An 18,236-nucleotide genomic window follows, 5' to 3' on the forward strand; every position below is an offset into this window, starting at 1 on the left:
AAAACCCACCTCCGAGCACCAGCCGGTATTGAGGTAGTCCAACCACCCCCCCAAAGGGGAGAGAACAGCCAAAAAGCAGCACACATGCCCAAAATAACACGAGGAAGCCATAGCCTGAATCAAAGTCCAAGACCGAATGGCGAATCATTCGGACACAACTGTTGATTGCAACAGAGAAAAACTCCCTCACCAAAAAAGGAAGCACATTCTGGCCGTGAGGGCAAACAGTCCCCCACTGACAACACTGGGTTGTCCCGAACCAGTCCAACAGGATCATAAATCTCCAGACCTTCCAAGAAGGATCAGAGACAAGAACCCTGTCCTGAACAGTCCACAGGAACATAAGTCTCCAACATCCAAGAAGGATCAGTGACAAGAACCCTGGACCCGGGACCATTCTAAAACAAACTATACCCCCAGGGGAACACAAGATACCCCGTCTGAAGCAGAGCAGACATCACAGGGAATGTGATTCGGGCCAACCCGGAAAACGGGCACAGGTCTCACTCATAAAAGTCCAAGCCCAAAAGGGAAGAGAACACCCCTAGTAGGAGACAAACTCCCTACCAAAAAGGAGCAAGGCAATGACAAAGTCAAGCAGCCACTCTAGAGCCCAAGGCACAATGGAGAACACTCCCGAAGTCCAAGACTAAGGGAATAATTACGAGAACAAAGTCACCTGAAAAAAAAAAAGGCCCAATAATCCTCTCAGATTATCTTTTCGTAGGACCACACCCAAGGCAGAGCATTCCAAGCCCTGGTGGAAGATCCAAAGTGAAAGCTAGCAGTGGAAATAAGGAGAAAACCTAGTCTATCATCCTCGATATGGAAACGACTAACTCCCGAAAGGAGAAAGAGACGCAAGGCCCCCAACTTTCTAACTTTAACGGCCAAAAGCCGCCAAGAAAAAAAAGGACAAGGTCCAGATAGCCTCGACCCGAAGGAAGAGAATATAAAAAGGAAACAAATCCGAAAAGGACAATCCCAAGGAAGCCTCGGAAAGGCAAGTCCACCAGGAACTGGCGGAATGAAGGACCTAAAATCCTCCGAACCTCCAACCACCTACGGGGAGGAAAGTACGCTAGTTCCCACAGAAATCGGGAACCAACTGATGTGTCGCAGCGGATCTCAGTGGAGCCCCGGCTGACCAAAATTAAAAAGGCCAATGAGGACTGCTACAATCCCCCATGCCCCTAGGCAAACCAAGGACCAATGTGTCCTCTTAGAATGCTAGCTGTAACTTGTAACAAAGAACAAGGGAAACAAAACAATTAGTAGTGAGGATCACTCTGTGCCCCAGCCGGACCAGCCAGGCACAACGGGCGCCACATGACTTAAATAGACCTCAAAGACAGAAGGATCTGTACCCAGTCAGGATCAGCCTGAAGCAAAGGGCACCCAGAACTGTCAACGGCCACACAAGTTAACCCCATAGAAGGGAGAGATAAACAAACAGTCAAACATAGGACAAAACATGTCCTCACACTTGAAAAAAAACTTCCATAGAAGTAACAGAGCGACCACAAAATCGCGAGTATCATTTCCAGAGAAGAACATTTCCAAATGAAATATAATAACAAACATGAGCTTTTAAAATCAAATCAAATCCATCCTAACCGGATTAAAATAAAAGATAGGGCAATCCGCAGGTTATCGCCCAGGAAGAACGGACACACCCGCAGGACAAGTCCAACAGGGTTTGATACTTCTAAGATCAGAACTGGAAAGGATACTCAAATAAAAGAAGACGATAAGAAGATTACTTCATTCCCTTATGTCTAATTGTGCATGCCATTAGAAGAGGAAGACTGAGAATCCCCCAACCCGTTAAGAGTGGGATCCTCCAGCATCGCCAAAACATGCCTCAGTAGTACATGAAGGCGCGCCAGTCTATAACGAAAGGCAAAACTTACCTCCGACGGGAAAAATGAGGACCCTGACCCCGAAGGTTGCCCCTCTGAAGCCTCAGGGGAAGTCTCTCCTCCAGAAGGCTGAACTGGACCAGGTGATCCCACGCCTGACGAACCCTGGGACATGTAAATGCGCCAGCGCCAAGGATATGGCAATGCGGAACCGTGCCGTAACCTCCAGAGGAAACAAGCCACCTTCCAGAGAAGGATAAGCAGCGTTTGGGTCACCTGCATGCATAGTAAGGTACGGTTGTAGGGAACGTGCCTTGCAAGAAACAGAGTCCCCAGCGGCGGATTGGCTCAGTGGACCCCTGAATCCCCGATCCTGAGGAATGGAGCACTCTAAAACGGCATTTGGAACATAACTGATGGACATGTATCACCGGGGCCAATTCATATTCTTCGCAAGAATCAGAGACATCCGTCTATAAAAAATCTGAATCCTCCATAACTGGGATATTAAAAAAAAAATGGACCAATAAGAAAAAACATAATTTATGCTTACCTGATAAATTTATTTCTCTTGTAGTGTATTCAGTCCACGGGTCATCCATTACTTATGGGATATATTCCATTCCCAACAGGAAGTTGCAAGAGGATCACCCAAAGCAGAGCTGCTATATAGCTCCTCCCCTCACATGTCATATCCAGTCATTCGACCGAAACAAGACAAGAAATGAGAAACCATAGGGTGCAGTGGTGACTGAAGTTTTAATTAAAATTTAGATCTGCCTTAAAAAAGACAGGGCGGGCCGTGGACTGAATACACTACAAGAGAAATAAATTTATCAGGTAAGCATAAATTATGTTTTCTCTTGTTAAGTGTATTCAGTCCACGGGTCATCCATTACTTATGGGATACCAATACCAAAGTTAAAGTACACGGATGATGGGAGGGACAAGGCAGGAACTTAAACGGAAGGAACCACTGCCTGTAGAACCTTTCTCCCAAAAACAGCCTCCGAAGAAGCAAAAGTGTCAAATTTGTAAAATTTTGAAAAGGTGTGAAGCGAAGACCAAGTCGCAGCCTTGCAAATCTGTTCAACAGAGGCCTCATTCTTAAAGGCCCAGGTGGAAGCCACAGCTCTAGTGGAATGAGCTGTAATTCTTTCAGGGGGTCTCATAGGCTAAACGGCTAAACGTATTATGCTACGAAGCCAAAAGGAGAGAGAGGTTGCCGAAGCTTTTTGACCTCTCCTCTGTCCAGAGTAAACGACAAACAGGGAAGAAGTTTGACGAAAATCTTTAGTTGCCTGTAAATAGAACTTCAGGGCACGGACTACGTCCAGATTATGCAAAAGTCATTCCTTCTTTGAAGAAGGATTAGGACATAATGATGGAACAACAATCTCCTGATTGATATTCCTGTTAGAAACTACCTTAGGCAAAAACCCAGGTTTAGTACGCAGAACTACCTTGTCTGAATGGAAAATCAGATAAGGAGAATCACAATGTAAGGCAGATAACTCAGAGACTCTTCGAGCCGAGGAAATAGCCATCAAAAACAGAACTTTCCAAGATAAAAGCTTAATATCAATGGAATGAAGGGGTTCAAACGGAACACCTTGAAGAACTTTAAGAACCAAGTTTAAGCTCCACGGCGGAGCAACAGTCTTAAACACAGGCTTAATCCTAGCCAAAGCCTGACAAAAAGCCTGGACGTCTGGAACTTCCGCCAGACGTTTGTGTAAAAGAATAGACAGAGCAGAAATCTGTCCCTTTAAGGAACTAGCAGATAAGCCATTTTCTAAACCCTCTTGTAGAAAGGACAATATCCTAGGAATCCTAACCTTACTCCATGAGTAACTCTTGGATTCGCACCAATATAAATATTTACGCCATATCTTATGGTAAATTTTTCTGGTAACAGGCTTCCGTGCCTGTATTAAGGTATCAATAACTGAGTCCGAGAAGCCATGCTTTGATAGGATCAAGCGTTCAATCTCCATGCAGTCAGCCTCAGAGAAATTAGATTTGGATGGTTGAAAGGACCTTGTATTAGAAGGTCCTGCCTCAGAGGTAGAGACCATGGTGGACAGGACGACATGTCCACTAGGTCTGCATACAAGGTCCTGCGTGGCCACGCAGGCGCTATCAGAATCACTGATGCTCTCTCCTGTCTGATCTTGGCAATCAATCGAGGCAGCAGCGGAAACGGTGGAAACACATAAGCCATGTTGAAGACCCAAGGGGCTGCTAGAGCATCTATCAGCGCCGCACCCGGGTCCCTGGACCTGGATCCATAACGAGGAAGCTTGGCGTTCTGGCGAGACGCCATGAGATCCAGTTCTGGTTTGCCCCAACGACAAATCAGTTGAGCGAACACCTCCGGATGAAGTTCCCACTCCCCCGGATGAAAAGTCTGGCGACTTAGAAAGTCCGCCTCCCAGTTCTCCACGCCTGGGATGTGGATCGCTGACAGGTGGCAAGAGTGAAACTCTCCCCAGCGAATTATCTTTGAGACTTCTAACATCGCTAGGGAACTCCTGGTTCCCCCTTGATGGTTGATGTAAGCCACAGTCGTGATGTTGTCCGACTGAAATCTGATGAACCTCAGTGTTGCTAACTGAGGCCAAGCTAGAAGAGCCTTGAATATTGCTCTTAATTCCAGAATATTTATTGGGAGGAGTTTCTCCTCCTGAGTCCACGATCCCTGAGCCTTCAGGGAGTTCCAGACTGCGCCCCAACCTAGAAGGCTGGCACCTGTTGTTACAATCGTCCAGTCTGGACTGCGAAAGGTCATGCCCTTGGACAGATGGACCCGAGAAAGCCACCAGAGAAGAGAATCTCTGGTCTCTTGATCCCGATTTAGTAGAGGGGACAAATCTGAGTAATCCCCATTCCACTGACTTAGCATGCATAATTGCAGCGTTCTGAGATGCAGGCGCGCAAATGGCACTATGTCCATCGCCGCTACCATTAAGCCGATTACTTCCATGCACTGAGCCACTGACGGGCGTGGAATGGAATGAAGGACACGGCAAGCATTTAGAAGTTTTGACAACCTGGATTCCGTCAGGTAAATTTTCATCACTACCGAATCTATAAGAGTCCCTAGGAAGGAGACTCTTGTGAGTGGTGATAGAGAACTCTTTTCCACGTTCACCTTCCACCCATGCGACCTCAGAAATGCCAGAACTATCTCTGTATGAGATTTGGCAATTTGAAAGCTTGACGCCTGTATCAGGATGTCGTCTAGATACGGAGCCACCGCTATGCCTCGCGGTCTTAGAACCGCCAGAAGTGGGCCCAGAACCTTTGTAAAGATTCTCGGGGCCGTAGCTAACCCGAAGGGAAGAGCTACAAACTGGTAATGCCTGTCTAGGAAGGCAAATCTTAGGTACCGATAATGATCTTTGTGAATCGGTATGTGAAGGTAGGCATCCTTTAAGTCCACTGTGGTCATGTACTGACCCTCTTGGATCATGGGTAGGATGGTTCGAATAGTTTCCATTTTGAATGATGGAACTCTTAGGAATTTGTTTAAGATCTTTAGGTCCAAGATTAGTCTGAAGGTTCCCTCTTTCTTGGGAACCACGAACAGATTTGAGTAAAATCCTTGCCCTTGTTCCGTCCGCGGAACTGGGTGGATCACCCCCATTACAAGGAGGTCTTGTACACAACTTAGAAATGCCTCTTTCTTTATTTGGTTTGCTGATAACCTTGAAAGATGAAATCTCCCTTGTGGAGGAGAAGCTTTGAAGTCCAGAAGATATCCCTGGGATATGATCTCCAACGCCCAGGGATCCTGGACATCTCTTGCCCACGCCTGGGCGAAGAGAGAAAGTCTGCCCCCCACTAGATCCGTTTCCGGATAGGGGGCAATCCCTTCATGCTGTCTTAGGGGCAGTAGTAGGTTTTCTGGCCTGCTTGCCCTTGTTCCAGGACTGGTTAGTTTTCCAGGCCTGTCTGTAACGAGCAACAGTTCCTTCCTGTTTTGGAGCGGAGGAAGTTGATGCTGCTCCTGCCTTGAAGTTTCGAAAGGCACGAAAATTAGACTGTTTGGCCTTTGATTTGGCCCTGTCCTGAGGAAGGGTATGACCCTTACCTCCAGTAATGTCAGCGATAATTTCTTTCAAGCCGGGCCCGAATAAGGTTTGCCCCTTGAAAGGAATATTAAGCAATTTAGATTTAGAAGTCACGTCAGCTGACCAGGATTTAAGCCATAGCGCTCTGCGCGCCTGGATGGCGAATCCGGAGTTCTTAGCCGTTAGTTTAGTTAAATGTACAATGGCATCAGAAACAAATGCATTAGCTAGCTTAAGTGCTTTAAGCTTGTCCATAATTTCATCCAATGGAGCTGTGTGAATGGCCTCTTCTAGAGACTCAAACCAGAATGCCGCAGCAGCAGTGACAGGCGCAATGCATGCAAGGGGCTGTAAGATAAAACCTTGTTGAACAAACATTTTCTTAAGGTAACCTTCTAATTTTTTATCCATTGGATCCGAAAAAGCACAACTATCCTCCACCGGGATAGTGGTACGCTTAGTTAAAGTAGAAACTGCTCCCTCCACCTTGGGGACCGTTTGCCATAAGTCCCGTGTAGTGGCGTCTATTGGAAACATTTTCCTAAATATAGGAGGTGGGGAAAAGGGCACACCAGGTCTGTCCCACTCCTTGCTAATAATCTCTGTAAGCCTTTTAGGTATAGGAAAAACGTCAGTACACACCGGCACCGCATAGTATCTATCCAGCCTACATAATTTCTCTGGAATTGCAACTGTATTACAGTCATTCAGAGCCGCTAAAACCTCCCCTAGCAATACACGGAGGTTCTCAAGCTTAAATTTAAAATTAGAAATCTCTGAATCCGGTTTCCCTGGATCAGACCCGTCACCCACAGAATGAAGCTCTCCGTCCTCATGTTCTGCAAACTGTGACGCAGTATCAGACATGGCCCTCACCGCACCAGCGCGCTCTGTCCTTATCCCAGAGCTATCATGCTTGCCTCTTAATTCTGGCAATTTAGATAATACTTCTGTCAGGGTATTATTCATAATAGTGGCCATGTCTTGTAAAGTGATTTGTATGGGCGTCTCTGATGTACTTGGCGCCACAATATCACGCGCCTCCTGAGCGGGAGGCGAAGGTACTGACACGTGAGGAGAGTTAGTCGGCATAACTTCCCCCTCGTCGTCTGGTGATAATTCTTTTATAGATAAAGACTGACCTTTATTATTTAAAGTGAAATCAATACATTTAGTACACATATTTCTATGGGGTTCCACACTGGCCTTCAAACATAATGAACAAACAGATTCATCTGTGTCAGACATGTTTAAACAGACTAGCAATGAGACTAGCAAGCTTGGAAAACACTTTGAAATAAGTTTACAAGCACTAAATAAAACGCTACTGCGCCTTTAAGAAGCACAAAAAATTGTCACAGTTGAAATAACAATGAACCAAATCAGTTATAGCAACCAAATTTCCACAATAAATGTATTAAGTTAGCAGAGCATTGCACCCACTTGCAAATGGATGATTAACCCCTTAATACCCAAACCGGATAAATAATATAGAAAAAAACGTTTTTTAACACAGTCAAACACACTGTCACAGGTCTGCTGTGACTGATTACCTCCCTCAAAATGACTTTTGAAGTCCCCTGAGCTCTCTAGAGACGTCCTGGGTCATGCAGGAAGAAAACAGGAAGACAGAGACTGAATTTTTACTGCGCAAAAAAGCGCTAAAATAGGCCCCTCCCACTCATATTACAACAGTGGGAAGCCTCAGTTAACTGTTTCCATGCAGAAATATAAGTCAGCCATGTGGAAAATTCATGCCCCAATAATTTTTATCACCAAAGTACCTCACAAAAAACGATTAAACATGCCAGCAATCGTTTTAAACATCCTTTTATTTTTATTTTTTAAAGAGTATGTATCTCTATTAATAAGCCTGATACCAGTCCTTCTACTGCATTTAAGACTTATTACATTACTTCAGTAATAGCAGCATTTTCTTAGTCAAATTCCATTCCTAGAAAATTACTTTACTGTATATACATTAATCAGCCTGATACCAGTCACTTCCACTGCATTTAAGGCTGAACTTACATAACATCGGTATCGGCAGTATTTTCTTAGTCAATTCCATTCCTTAGAAAATTATTTTACTGCACATACCTTATTTGCAGGGGACCCCGCACGCTATTCCCTTTCTGAAGTTACCCCACTCCTCAGAATGTGCGAGAACAGCCAGTGGATCTTAGTTACTTCTGCTAAGATCATAGAAAACACAGGCAGATTCTTCTTCCAAATACTGCCTGAGAAAAAAACAGCACACTCCGGTGCCATTTAAAAATAACAAACTTTTGATTGAAGAAATAATTAAGTATAAAACACCACACTCCTCTCACGACCTCCTTCTATGTTGAGGGTTGCAAGAGAATGACTGGGTATGACATGTGAGGGGAGGAGCTATATAGCAGCTCTGCTTTGGGTGATCCTCTTGCAACTTCCTGTTGGGAAGGGAATATATCCCATAAGTAATGGATGACCCGTGGACTGAATACACTTAACAAGAGAAATATAAACGGCACCTTACACCCCCAATGACTGGGGCACTCACCACCTCCTAGGACCCAGACACCAGCGAATCAGAAATGCTTCTGTTGCCATACAGTCAGGAATGTGGAAATGGAGAGCAAAAACGTAACCACGCCCGGTCACAAGGTGTACCGTGGGGTCCACGAAAAAGCGCGCCTGACCGTAAAGGCCGCGTCACTTGCCATAGGCCGTTATGTTCCGAAAAAGCCATGAGCCTAAGTGTCACTACACATTAGCAGACAGAATCACATAACGAACATGATTAAAGACCCCCCTGTTCAATAACCCCCCTCTTGATTCCAAGATACAAAGAAGCCTCACTGAGACCCTGTGTTAAAGTTATCCCTGAAAGGATGTAGCCCCTCTCAGATAAACAGTTGTATTACCGTATGATGAAAGTAAAATTAAACGAACTTACCGGAATCTACGCCGTGGAACAGGAACATGGTCCTTCAAGTGTGACAGATAGTAGCATCACTTCTGACATGGACTTGAGAGAAGAAAGCAGGCAGCGAAACTCAACGCTGATTGGATGAGTCGGGATGGTTTCGCAGAAAGACTCTCCCTGCATCTCCGGACTCTAACTTTCATCCAGGCTCTCACTGAGAGGCTGACAGGACTACTTAAAACTCCAGTCCCATTCCGATGAGTACTACCATCCATAAGAGACTATTAAAACTTCTGACACTTCTCTGCCAACCTCCTGGGACAAAAGGCAAAGAATGACGGAGGGATGGGGGAAGTGGGAGGGGTATTTAAGCCTTTGGCTGGGATGTCTTTGCCTCCTCCTGGTGGCCAGGTTCTGAATTCCCAAAAGTAATAAATGCAGCTGTGGACTCTTTCAGTTTATGAAGAAAATATTACTTTTACATTTTTTTTATTTTGTATGTGGATCTTTTATGAAGTGCTTAATTTTGGATGCATATATAAAGAAATGCCTTTAAGCCTCAGCAAGATAGGAAGTTAGCACTTGTACACCTGAATCACTGTATTTGGGATCCTGTCTGTAAATTGGGAAGAAACTAAAAGGTACATCAGAGTTTTAACTAAACTGTAAACTGCTCTAAAAAAACAAATTTGCTCCTCATTCCGTGTCAATTTTATACTCAAATACGTATTCAAAGCTTGAAAGAAAAAGAAAAACCTGTTTACAAGTTGTTGACACACCTGAGTCCAAGGTAACTGATTTTGGAGGCTTTATGGGATAAAACACAAATGGAAAAATAGCTCCAGGCATCTGGTTTTGTACCTGATGATAGAAACAAAATATGAAATATTAATATTCTGACGGAATTCTAATAATACACTATGGATTTGGTGCTAATTACTATAAACACTTCTACATATATAAAATACATTGTACAAAAAAACTATTTGTACAAATGGATGTTGTAATCTCTAGATAGGTAACATTTTGATGACAGACGTCACGCTTTAATATACTAACAATATTGATCTTGAAATTGGTCATTTTCAATTTACAGTCAAACAGAGGCTGGACTGTGAATTACAGTATAAAAAATACAAGTAGTAAGGGCACAAAAAAGTAGCAACTCAAGGTGCAAAAGTAAAAATAAATACTTGAAGGTTTATTTCGCATCATTAAATAATACAACAGTGCGTGGCAGACATGAAAGATAAGAGCATAGGAACGTGTGACGTGTTTCGCGCCCCCTACAGGCGCTTAATCATAGACAACATTAATTTAACATTAATTATTTAATGATGTGAAATAAAGCTTCAAGTATTTATTTTTACTTTTGCACCTTGAGTCGCTACTTTTTTTTTTACTACTGTTGGCGAGTCTGATCCATCGCTCAGTAGCGACTCCTAGCCTGACTCAGTGCACCGGATACACATGTTTATTCAGCATTCAGTGTGTTATGTCCTGGAGCCGCGCCAAGTGTAACAGTATAAAAAACACAAGCTTAAGAGGTCATTGAGCTTTGGGGATGTTGTGGAGGGGGGGGCTTAAGAATGGGTTAAAGGGGCCTTACACTGACAAAAGTAGAGAAGGGTCCACTACATTTTGCTCTCTTGGTGTAGGAGTTTTATGGATGCTGAAGATCCCTTAGAATGAACTTACATATGATCAACTATATGACCACTAAATTCATAAACACATTTCACAACCAAAGCCCTTCTTCGACAAGCCACCACAGCTTACTCACCCCCCACCGAAGAGCCCTGATAAAGGATCCTCCCATAATATAATCCTTTTTTTTAGCACCCAAGTTCCATCCTACAAAAGGTTCTACAGCATAAACAAAGCCAATTAAAAAAATAAGAAATCTAGGTCTATTTTTCCAACTTGGCTATGACATATTTATTAATCAGTATAAATGAAGGCTCATTGTTAATCTATGACACTATTTTGTTACTTCTATAAAACAAGATATATATGTGATGTGTGTCTATGTCTATATGCACATATGTTAGGGACCCAAGGACCTGAGATTATTACCATTTTGCCAAATATCATAATAAAAGTTTCATTTTAATCTTATAATCTAGCTGTGAACCCACTCTGATTTGATAGTGCAGGGTAAAATAAACTTTGCATTTTATTGCACAGAGCTACAACTTTAAATTAAAATATTTTTTTCTGTTTAGCAAATCAACATCTTCCAAACATTTAAATGATATATTTATGTATTACACAATTATGTATAATAATAATAATATTTATACCATTAAATAGAATTTACATTGATCTTACTTGTATTCTGTAAACTTGTAGCCTGATGGATGTTTGATGTGCAGAGGCAGAATATTCTATTTTTAAGGCAGGAAGAAAACTTCTCCTTACAGGTTCTGAAGTCGGTTGTAAAAACCTCATGCCAACAAAAGTGGGTGTTAGGCAAACCTTTAATATTTTATGAAAACATAAAAAAAAATATGCTGTGAATATGACAATATGAAAAAAATTATCAACATTGTTGTCCAATTATTGTATAAACCTAATCAGAAAAAACAAAACATCCCTATACTACATCAAGCTACAATGTATTATCACAAGTCCTTTTTATTGAATGTTCTTAAAATACAATATATCAAGTAAAGGCACAAATGAATAATAATAATAAACCACCTTAACTAATATCTAAAATTGAAAAGCTTTATGATGTGTACCTACAAGCAATCAAGCAGACTTCTAAATAATAAAAGGTTTAAAATCAAGATAGTTTGGTGATTTTTCCAATTCCTCCTCAGCTAATATGAGCTCAAGTTAAATGCATTATGCACAAGTATATTTTGTATAAAAGTTATCTCAAAGAAAAGAAAAAAGTTTGATTAAAAAAATAAATAATAGTAAAGCAATATGAAATATGTGCAAGCTCAGATCTTCACTAGATCCCGTCTCACTAAAGTATTGGTACACCACTGAATAATCTAACCATACAGAAAATAATTACAGCAGTCATACCATGTATACATTTTAGTTATGGCTATTTTGCCTATATATAGACCCTTAAACCTCACTACATTTCCAGACAGAAACATTACCTTAATGTACTTTTTGAAAAGGTATTTAAAAGCAACCAAAAAAATAAGCAAACATATTTAGTAATGATCTGTTATGCTACATTACAGCAGCACTTCTACATTGTGGAAATTTTACCTGGCAATTGGAATCCAGCTCAACTATTTTATTGTCTGTTGGTGCAGACTCACTATATTCCTTAAAGGATTCTTCTAATTTTTCTGTCTGCTTTACACTGAGTGGTCTCCATCGTGTCTTCTTCTTTGTTTCCCAAACTACATCTGAGCTGATGAAAACAAAAATAATATTTATATCTATCTATCTAAAACAGGAAAAGAAAAAAACACTCAATTAGAAATGGGCAGGGCTATAGTAGTTTGCAGTTCACCAAAAATGTACTGAGGTATTGCTTGGATAGGAAAGTCAAAATGAAACTTGCATGATTCAGATAGAGCATGTATTTTTAAGACACTTTTAAATTAACTTCTATTTTCAAATGTGCTTCGTTGTCTTGGCATCTCTTGTTGAAAAAGAATACACACATGGGGCGGAGCCTGACCGGCACTGTGAGCAGATGTGCGCCACATCAGCTCCATAGTTTATTGGGATAAAAGTCTCATTTTCAATACTACAAACTATAAACTAAACATAACGAGTGGGCGGACTGACTAAAACGTACTGAAGGTGACTTCCTGCAGTCTTACAGTGGATTGAAGAGTGCAAAATACCTTGGGGAAAGTTTTGCCGCTGCTGCGCTATAAACCTACCTTGTATGTCTCAACTATAGGCGTCAACAGTGGCCTGTGTTCCCCAATGCTATGGAGTGAGCTGTGTAGGTGGAAAGGCCTACCGTAGGTGGTGGAGTTGAGGTTTGATCTCTTTCATCCTGGGGAATCCCTCAAAGCGCTAGTCCTGGGAAGTGCTGGTGGGTTAGGGCTCCACGCCAGCTCCCAAGGAACCTTTCTAGCCTCTGAGGTGGTGAGTTACCAATTTATTTTCAGAAGCAAATATTACCAGTACACAATCTCCCTCACAGCATTTAAACTTCTCACAACAACTTATGTACCGTTTGCCTCTGCGGTGAGACTTATCTTTCTTATACCCTCTCCAGGTAATCAGGTAAGCTTTACCTTAAATCAAACACAGAATATAACATTTTTCTTTCAAATTTGACCTCAGCTGAGATATAAAGATGTTATTTAAAGTGCTGAACTAACAGGTTGTTAAAAAAAAGAGATTTTGCTTTAGCTGCCAAAGAAGGATTAACTATCCTTCTGGTATCAGTTTTACGTCATGTTGCATAGGTGCCTTCATTCATTTAGAAGATAAGATTGCTTATCAATCAGTCCATCTGGAAGCGCATTTGATATGTCCTTGTGGAATCAACAGAAATTTGTCAGTTTTTCTAGATTCTCCGATATAGGTGTGTAAACACTAAACCAATTAAAAGCTATGAAGTTGTTGTTCATTACCTTACCTGGACAAAATGAGGTTAGACACATATTTGGAGAAACATGACACTAGAAACAACCATAGGCTAAAATTCAAGAACTTGCAAGGTAAACTACCTTACCTTAATGAAAGACCAAAGACGATGAATAGCAGTATGGCACCTGTAACACACCTATATATCTGCCTGAGGTAATAAGCAAAAGAGAAACTTTTGTTGAAATTTCAGAGGGATGCTTCCTGTAATGTATTAACAAGAGATGTCATCAAAGCTTTCAGCACCAGACATAAGTCCTGTAAAGGCATTTAAGGCTACATATGAGCCACTGCTAGAATTTTTTATTTTTTACCAGTGGCTCCTGAGCCCACCTGATTCCACTAATAGCAGACAAAGTGAAAACTAGAACCTAAAGCAAAAACAATTTAATTTGTTTTTGTCCTCACTAGTTCCACTTGGCTTTCTACTCACATTAAGTGCCCTTGCATCAATGAGGTATGTTTCTCACTTGGGGGCCTGATTAACAAAAAACAGTGGTGTGGATAGAAAACACACAAAAGTTTTTTTCATGAGCCTTATATTGTATTTGTCTCTACTTCACACTCAGAACCCCACATAGCGAGGTAAACTGCTCTCAAGCTAAAATTAGTCTTTATAAAATTATTTGATGGACCTTGCAGTACTGACAAGACTTCTTAAATAATCTCACAGACAAGAAAGCTTTAGATAATCGGGCCCTTGAAGAGGTATAAGAGTGTTTTCCTAGGGTGCATTATTTATGAAAACTAATATTTTGTATATCTTTTAGATAAGCTTCAAAATGCAAACCCCTTTGTACTCTTCATCAACTGCTATCACAAAATAACTTCTCAAGCATTTAATAAGTCTAAATTTCACAGATTCACACCAACTTTCAAATTCTGTAATATGACTCTCCAACGAACCATCCAAACGAACCTACAAACTCAGCTCCTTAGCAACTGTCTCCTTGAAACTATTCCTAACCTCCGTTTCACCTACTCATATCCTCATATTCAGTCTATCCTTTAAAACCAATATATTTTCCACCACCCCTTAAGCATACACTAGTTATAAATTAAGAAACCTTATTGATCCACCATCAACAACACATTGTCACTGTCATTGAAATATCTTTAAATGCTTGTATACAAATGTTTATCACACTAACTTTTAATACTCTTTAAGGACCAGCAAATACAGTCAACAAATGCATGATACAAAAAGACGATGTAATAGAACTTAGTATGAACTTCAAATGAGTATAAGATTTTTTTTCTGACAAATTTCAAGGTTACGTCTATTTCCACTCCTCCTATATCATGTGACAGCCATCAGACAATCACAAATGCATCAAAGTATAATCTTGTGAATTCTTGTGCATGCTCAGTAGGAGCCGGTGACTCAAAAAGTGTAAATATAAAAATACTGTTCACAATTTGTTAATGGAAGTAAATTAAAAGTTGTTTAAAATTGCATGCTCTATCTGAATCATGAAAGTTTAATTTTGTCTTGAGTGTTCCTTTAATTCTTTGCTATCTGGCTTTCATATTAAACACTGCACTGTCAACCATTAAAGCATTAAGGTCAGATAACCTACTTACAATCAAGGCAATTTCTCCCTACTAATCATTGTAACTGGAAGGACATGAGTCTTATACCCACCTTAAAAAGTGGCCTTGGGTACCTGCTATAAAATAGATTACCCTTTCTTGATAAATTCCAGCAAATATTTAAAAAATACATAAAATACAGGAATATATAGAACACATGTATACATAGCAATATGTTTGTAGATATATTCAGACTAAGTTTTCATAGCAAGCATTTTTTTTTGCATTGGCCTGAGAATGGTGATGTTCCATAGAGATAAATCTCTCCAATAGTATTCAAGTGCATAAATTCACTTAGACATGACAAATGTCTACATTTTTCAGGGCATATGCTACGCAGTGTTTGGAAACAAACAATTGTTTCACGTCAAAGATATCTTTATTTTGTGACTGTAGACTACTCACTGATTATTTGCATCTCATGTCTCAATGGATTCCAACCACTTACAAAGACTGCAAATTACCTTCTGACAAGCTCCATTACTATGCTGGCTTCTAAAATCAGCTGATTTTCAGTTGCACTTGATTATCCTCTTTCTTTTGTGTGCACATAACATCTTGCTGCGTTAGTCCTTCAAACATCTTCTGACACAGGATTTAACAAAAACCCAGGTAAAGTAAATTGTTCAAAATTAACCTACTGTTAATTCTAAAATGCCAACTTCACACATGGTTTTACTTAAATAGAGCTCCCCAAATCCCCTAGAATGACATTTCAAAGATCTGTATAACCCTGCACAACAAAAATCCTCCCTCATCAACCACACCTTTAGTTCTGGCTTAAGGGGTCGGGTTTATTTAAATACACACAAAAAATCCTACCACCTAAGTGCAATGTATAACTCTAAAGCTTGGGTGACTTTATGGGTCTAAAAAAGGACAAAAAGAAAAGTCAATAGTAGTTACCATACCATGCTAAAAGCCTTAAAGGACCAGTAAACTTCCATACTCCAAAACTCTAGGCCACGGCACAGCACAGCTTGAAGGGACATGAAAACCAATTTTTTTTCTTTCATGATTTAGAAAGAGCATACAATTATAAACAACTTTCTAATTTACTTCTATTATCTAATTTGCTTCATTCTCTTGATATTCTTTGCTGAAAAGCATATCTAGATATGCTTAGTAGCTGCTGATTGGTAGCTGCACAAAGATGCCTCCTGTGATTGGTTCACCGTGTGCATTGCTATTTCTTCATTAAAGTATATCTAAAGAATTAAGCAAATTAGGTAATAGAAGTAAATTGGAATGTTGTTTAAAATTGTATTCTCTACCTTAATCATGAAAGAAAATGTTTGGGTATAGTGTCCCTTTAATTTTAAAATCGCTGCACGATAATAAATTATACATTTGCATAATTTCTTTATACAAGCTCCCGCCCGCTCGCATATGTGTCTTTCACCTGACGTTAAAAAACAGCGCCGACACATGACTTACTTTCTACAAATAAACATTGCTGCTTTGTTACTCTAAAAGCCAGTAGCTCAGTGTCCAAAAATAAACATTTTATTTACAGTGTTTACTTGATCTTAAAAAAAATCATATATTTTTTTGTTTCTTTGCCTCTCCAGAATCTGTGCCTTATTTGCTCACTTCCTACAGTATGAATGACACAGTTAGGCGGCCTTAGTAGTAAGTCATGTGACTGCCAGCGAGTGCCAGATATACGCTTATTCTTCTAACCGTGACATCATGGCTATCAATCTGCACATGCGGGCACTTTAGCGTTTGTTGATGAGCATGACACCCAGGAAGCCCTCTGTGATATGACATAAATAATAAGTATTTTATATCAATGAAGAATTTATTTTAAAAAGTTTTAATTCATGTATATTGAAGACTTAATATATATAACAAACTTTGTAATAATGCAATTAAAAAAATAAAATTTCCTGTCTATTTAAGAAAGATACATTTGAGAATTTTATTTTAATAAACTGTTCTCACATACATTGTCTATACCTTAATGGATCCTCAAAAACACACTGAACATTTCTTTGCATACAACATTACTTACCTTGTAATTCCAATGTAAGATACTTCCTGTTTTGAATAGTTGTTCACTAAAGAAATGCCAACATTTGACAAAGATATTGTTATTTCTTGTTCTGCTAGTTCAGCTTTCTCACTTTCATATGTCACTTGGAATACATCTTCATCTTCCGTAAATAGTACAATTCGCTGTAAACCTTCCAGGAATGACACAAAATAGATAACACTGTCCTCCATTCTTAGATATTCAACCTTGTCCTGCAAGAAACAGATTGTGCATTTATTCGGTTGAACCCCAACGGTTTATTTTGGATAGTATTCAAATCTTCATGGTACTATTAAATGTGTGTATGACCAATGATACTATATTACACATTCACTGCTATAGAAACCATAACTATGTTGCAGTTGTCACTAACAGATTAGACATCATGGCTGGTTCTGCCCACACAGAAACTGTTTAAAAACTGCTGAATAGTTATAGCTTGCGGAAACACAGATTTTAGAAAGTTAAAAATGTTTACACTGCCTAAATCATGACGGTATTTTCTGCTTCCCCCATGAGTGCATGTTTTCTTGGTTGCTGGTCAGTCTTCAATTAGCTCGCTTAGCTTTCTATCAATGGGGCTTCATACTAGCTGTATCAATAGCCTTGTCAAATTAGAAAAACATACTAGACACCCACAGGGGTGCCCACTTGGGTGTAATAAATATTATTATACGTGTTGAACAGGATTACAGGGATTACGAAGCCATAATTACGATTAAGGTGTAGTGTTAAACATTTTTATTGTTTAATTTAAAGAAAATAAAAGTTACAATGCAATGCTTTAAATACACTATGGAAACAGGGTGATAAAATTATTGGTAATTGAAACTACAGTACACTTTAAAATATCAATTCTCAATAATCAAAAACACATTGTTAATCAGCAAGACTGGAATTTGACAAAAATATTAATATATATATATATATATATATATATATATATATATATATATATTTTAATTAAAATATTCAAAATAATGTTAACAAATAAAATAAATTTGTACAGAGTCATACCTTTTCACAAAAGACAGTGCTTTGCTGTTTTATAGTTACACTACTTTCGACATATAATCACCCCAGAGAAAACAGATATAATAGTAATCATCTACATGTTTGATCAGTGTGTAATGGTATTTCTCCATTTTCAAAACAAAAGGTACTTTATCTTTCCA

The 18,236-nt window shown here is 39.8% G+C and overlaps 1 protein-coding gene across 4 annotated transcripts in view; it reads right to left on the reverse strand.

Moving 5' to 3' along the window:
- The window catches only part of VPS13A (vacuolar protein sorting 13 homolog A), a 767,672-nt gene that overhangs the window by 171,096 nt on the left and 578,340 nt on the right, over positions 1-18,236 (reverse strand). For all 4 annotated transcript variants that reach the window (XM_053702484.1, XM_053702483.1, XM_053702481.1 and 1 more), the window contains exons 54-57: positions 17,041-17,273; positions 12,084-12,231; positions 11,181-11,327; positions 9,629-9,710 (exon numbers count right to left, since the gene is read on the reverse strand). In XM_053702484.1, the coding sequence (XP_053558459.1) occupies positions 9,629-9,710; positions 11,181-11,327; positions 12,084-12,231; positions 17,041-17,273 (610 nt within the window). The remainder of the gene's footprint in view (positions 1-9,628; positions 9,711-11,180; positions 11,328-12,083; positions 12,232-17,040; positions 17,274-18,236) is intronic.

Source organism: Bombina bombina, chromosome 2, assembly GCF_027579735.1.
Source record: "Bombina bombina isolate aBomBom1 chromosome 2, aBomBom1.pri, whole genome shotgun sequence".
Taxonomy (NCBI): Eukaryota; Metazoa; Chordata; class Amphibia; order Anura; family Bombinatoridae; genus Bombina; species Bombina bombina.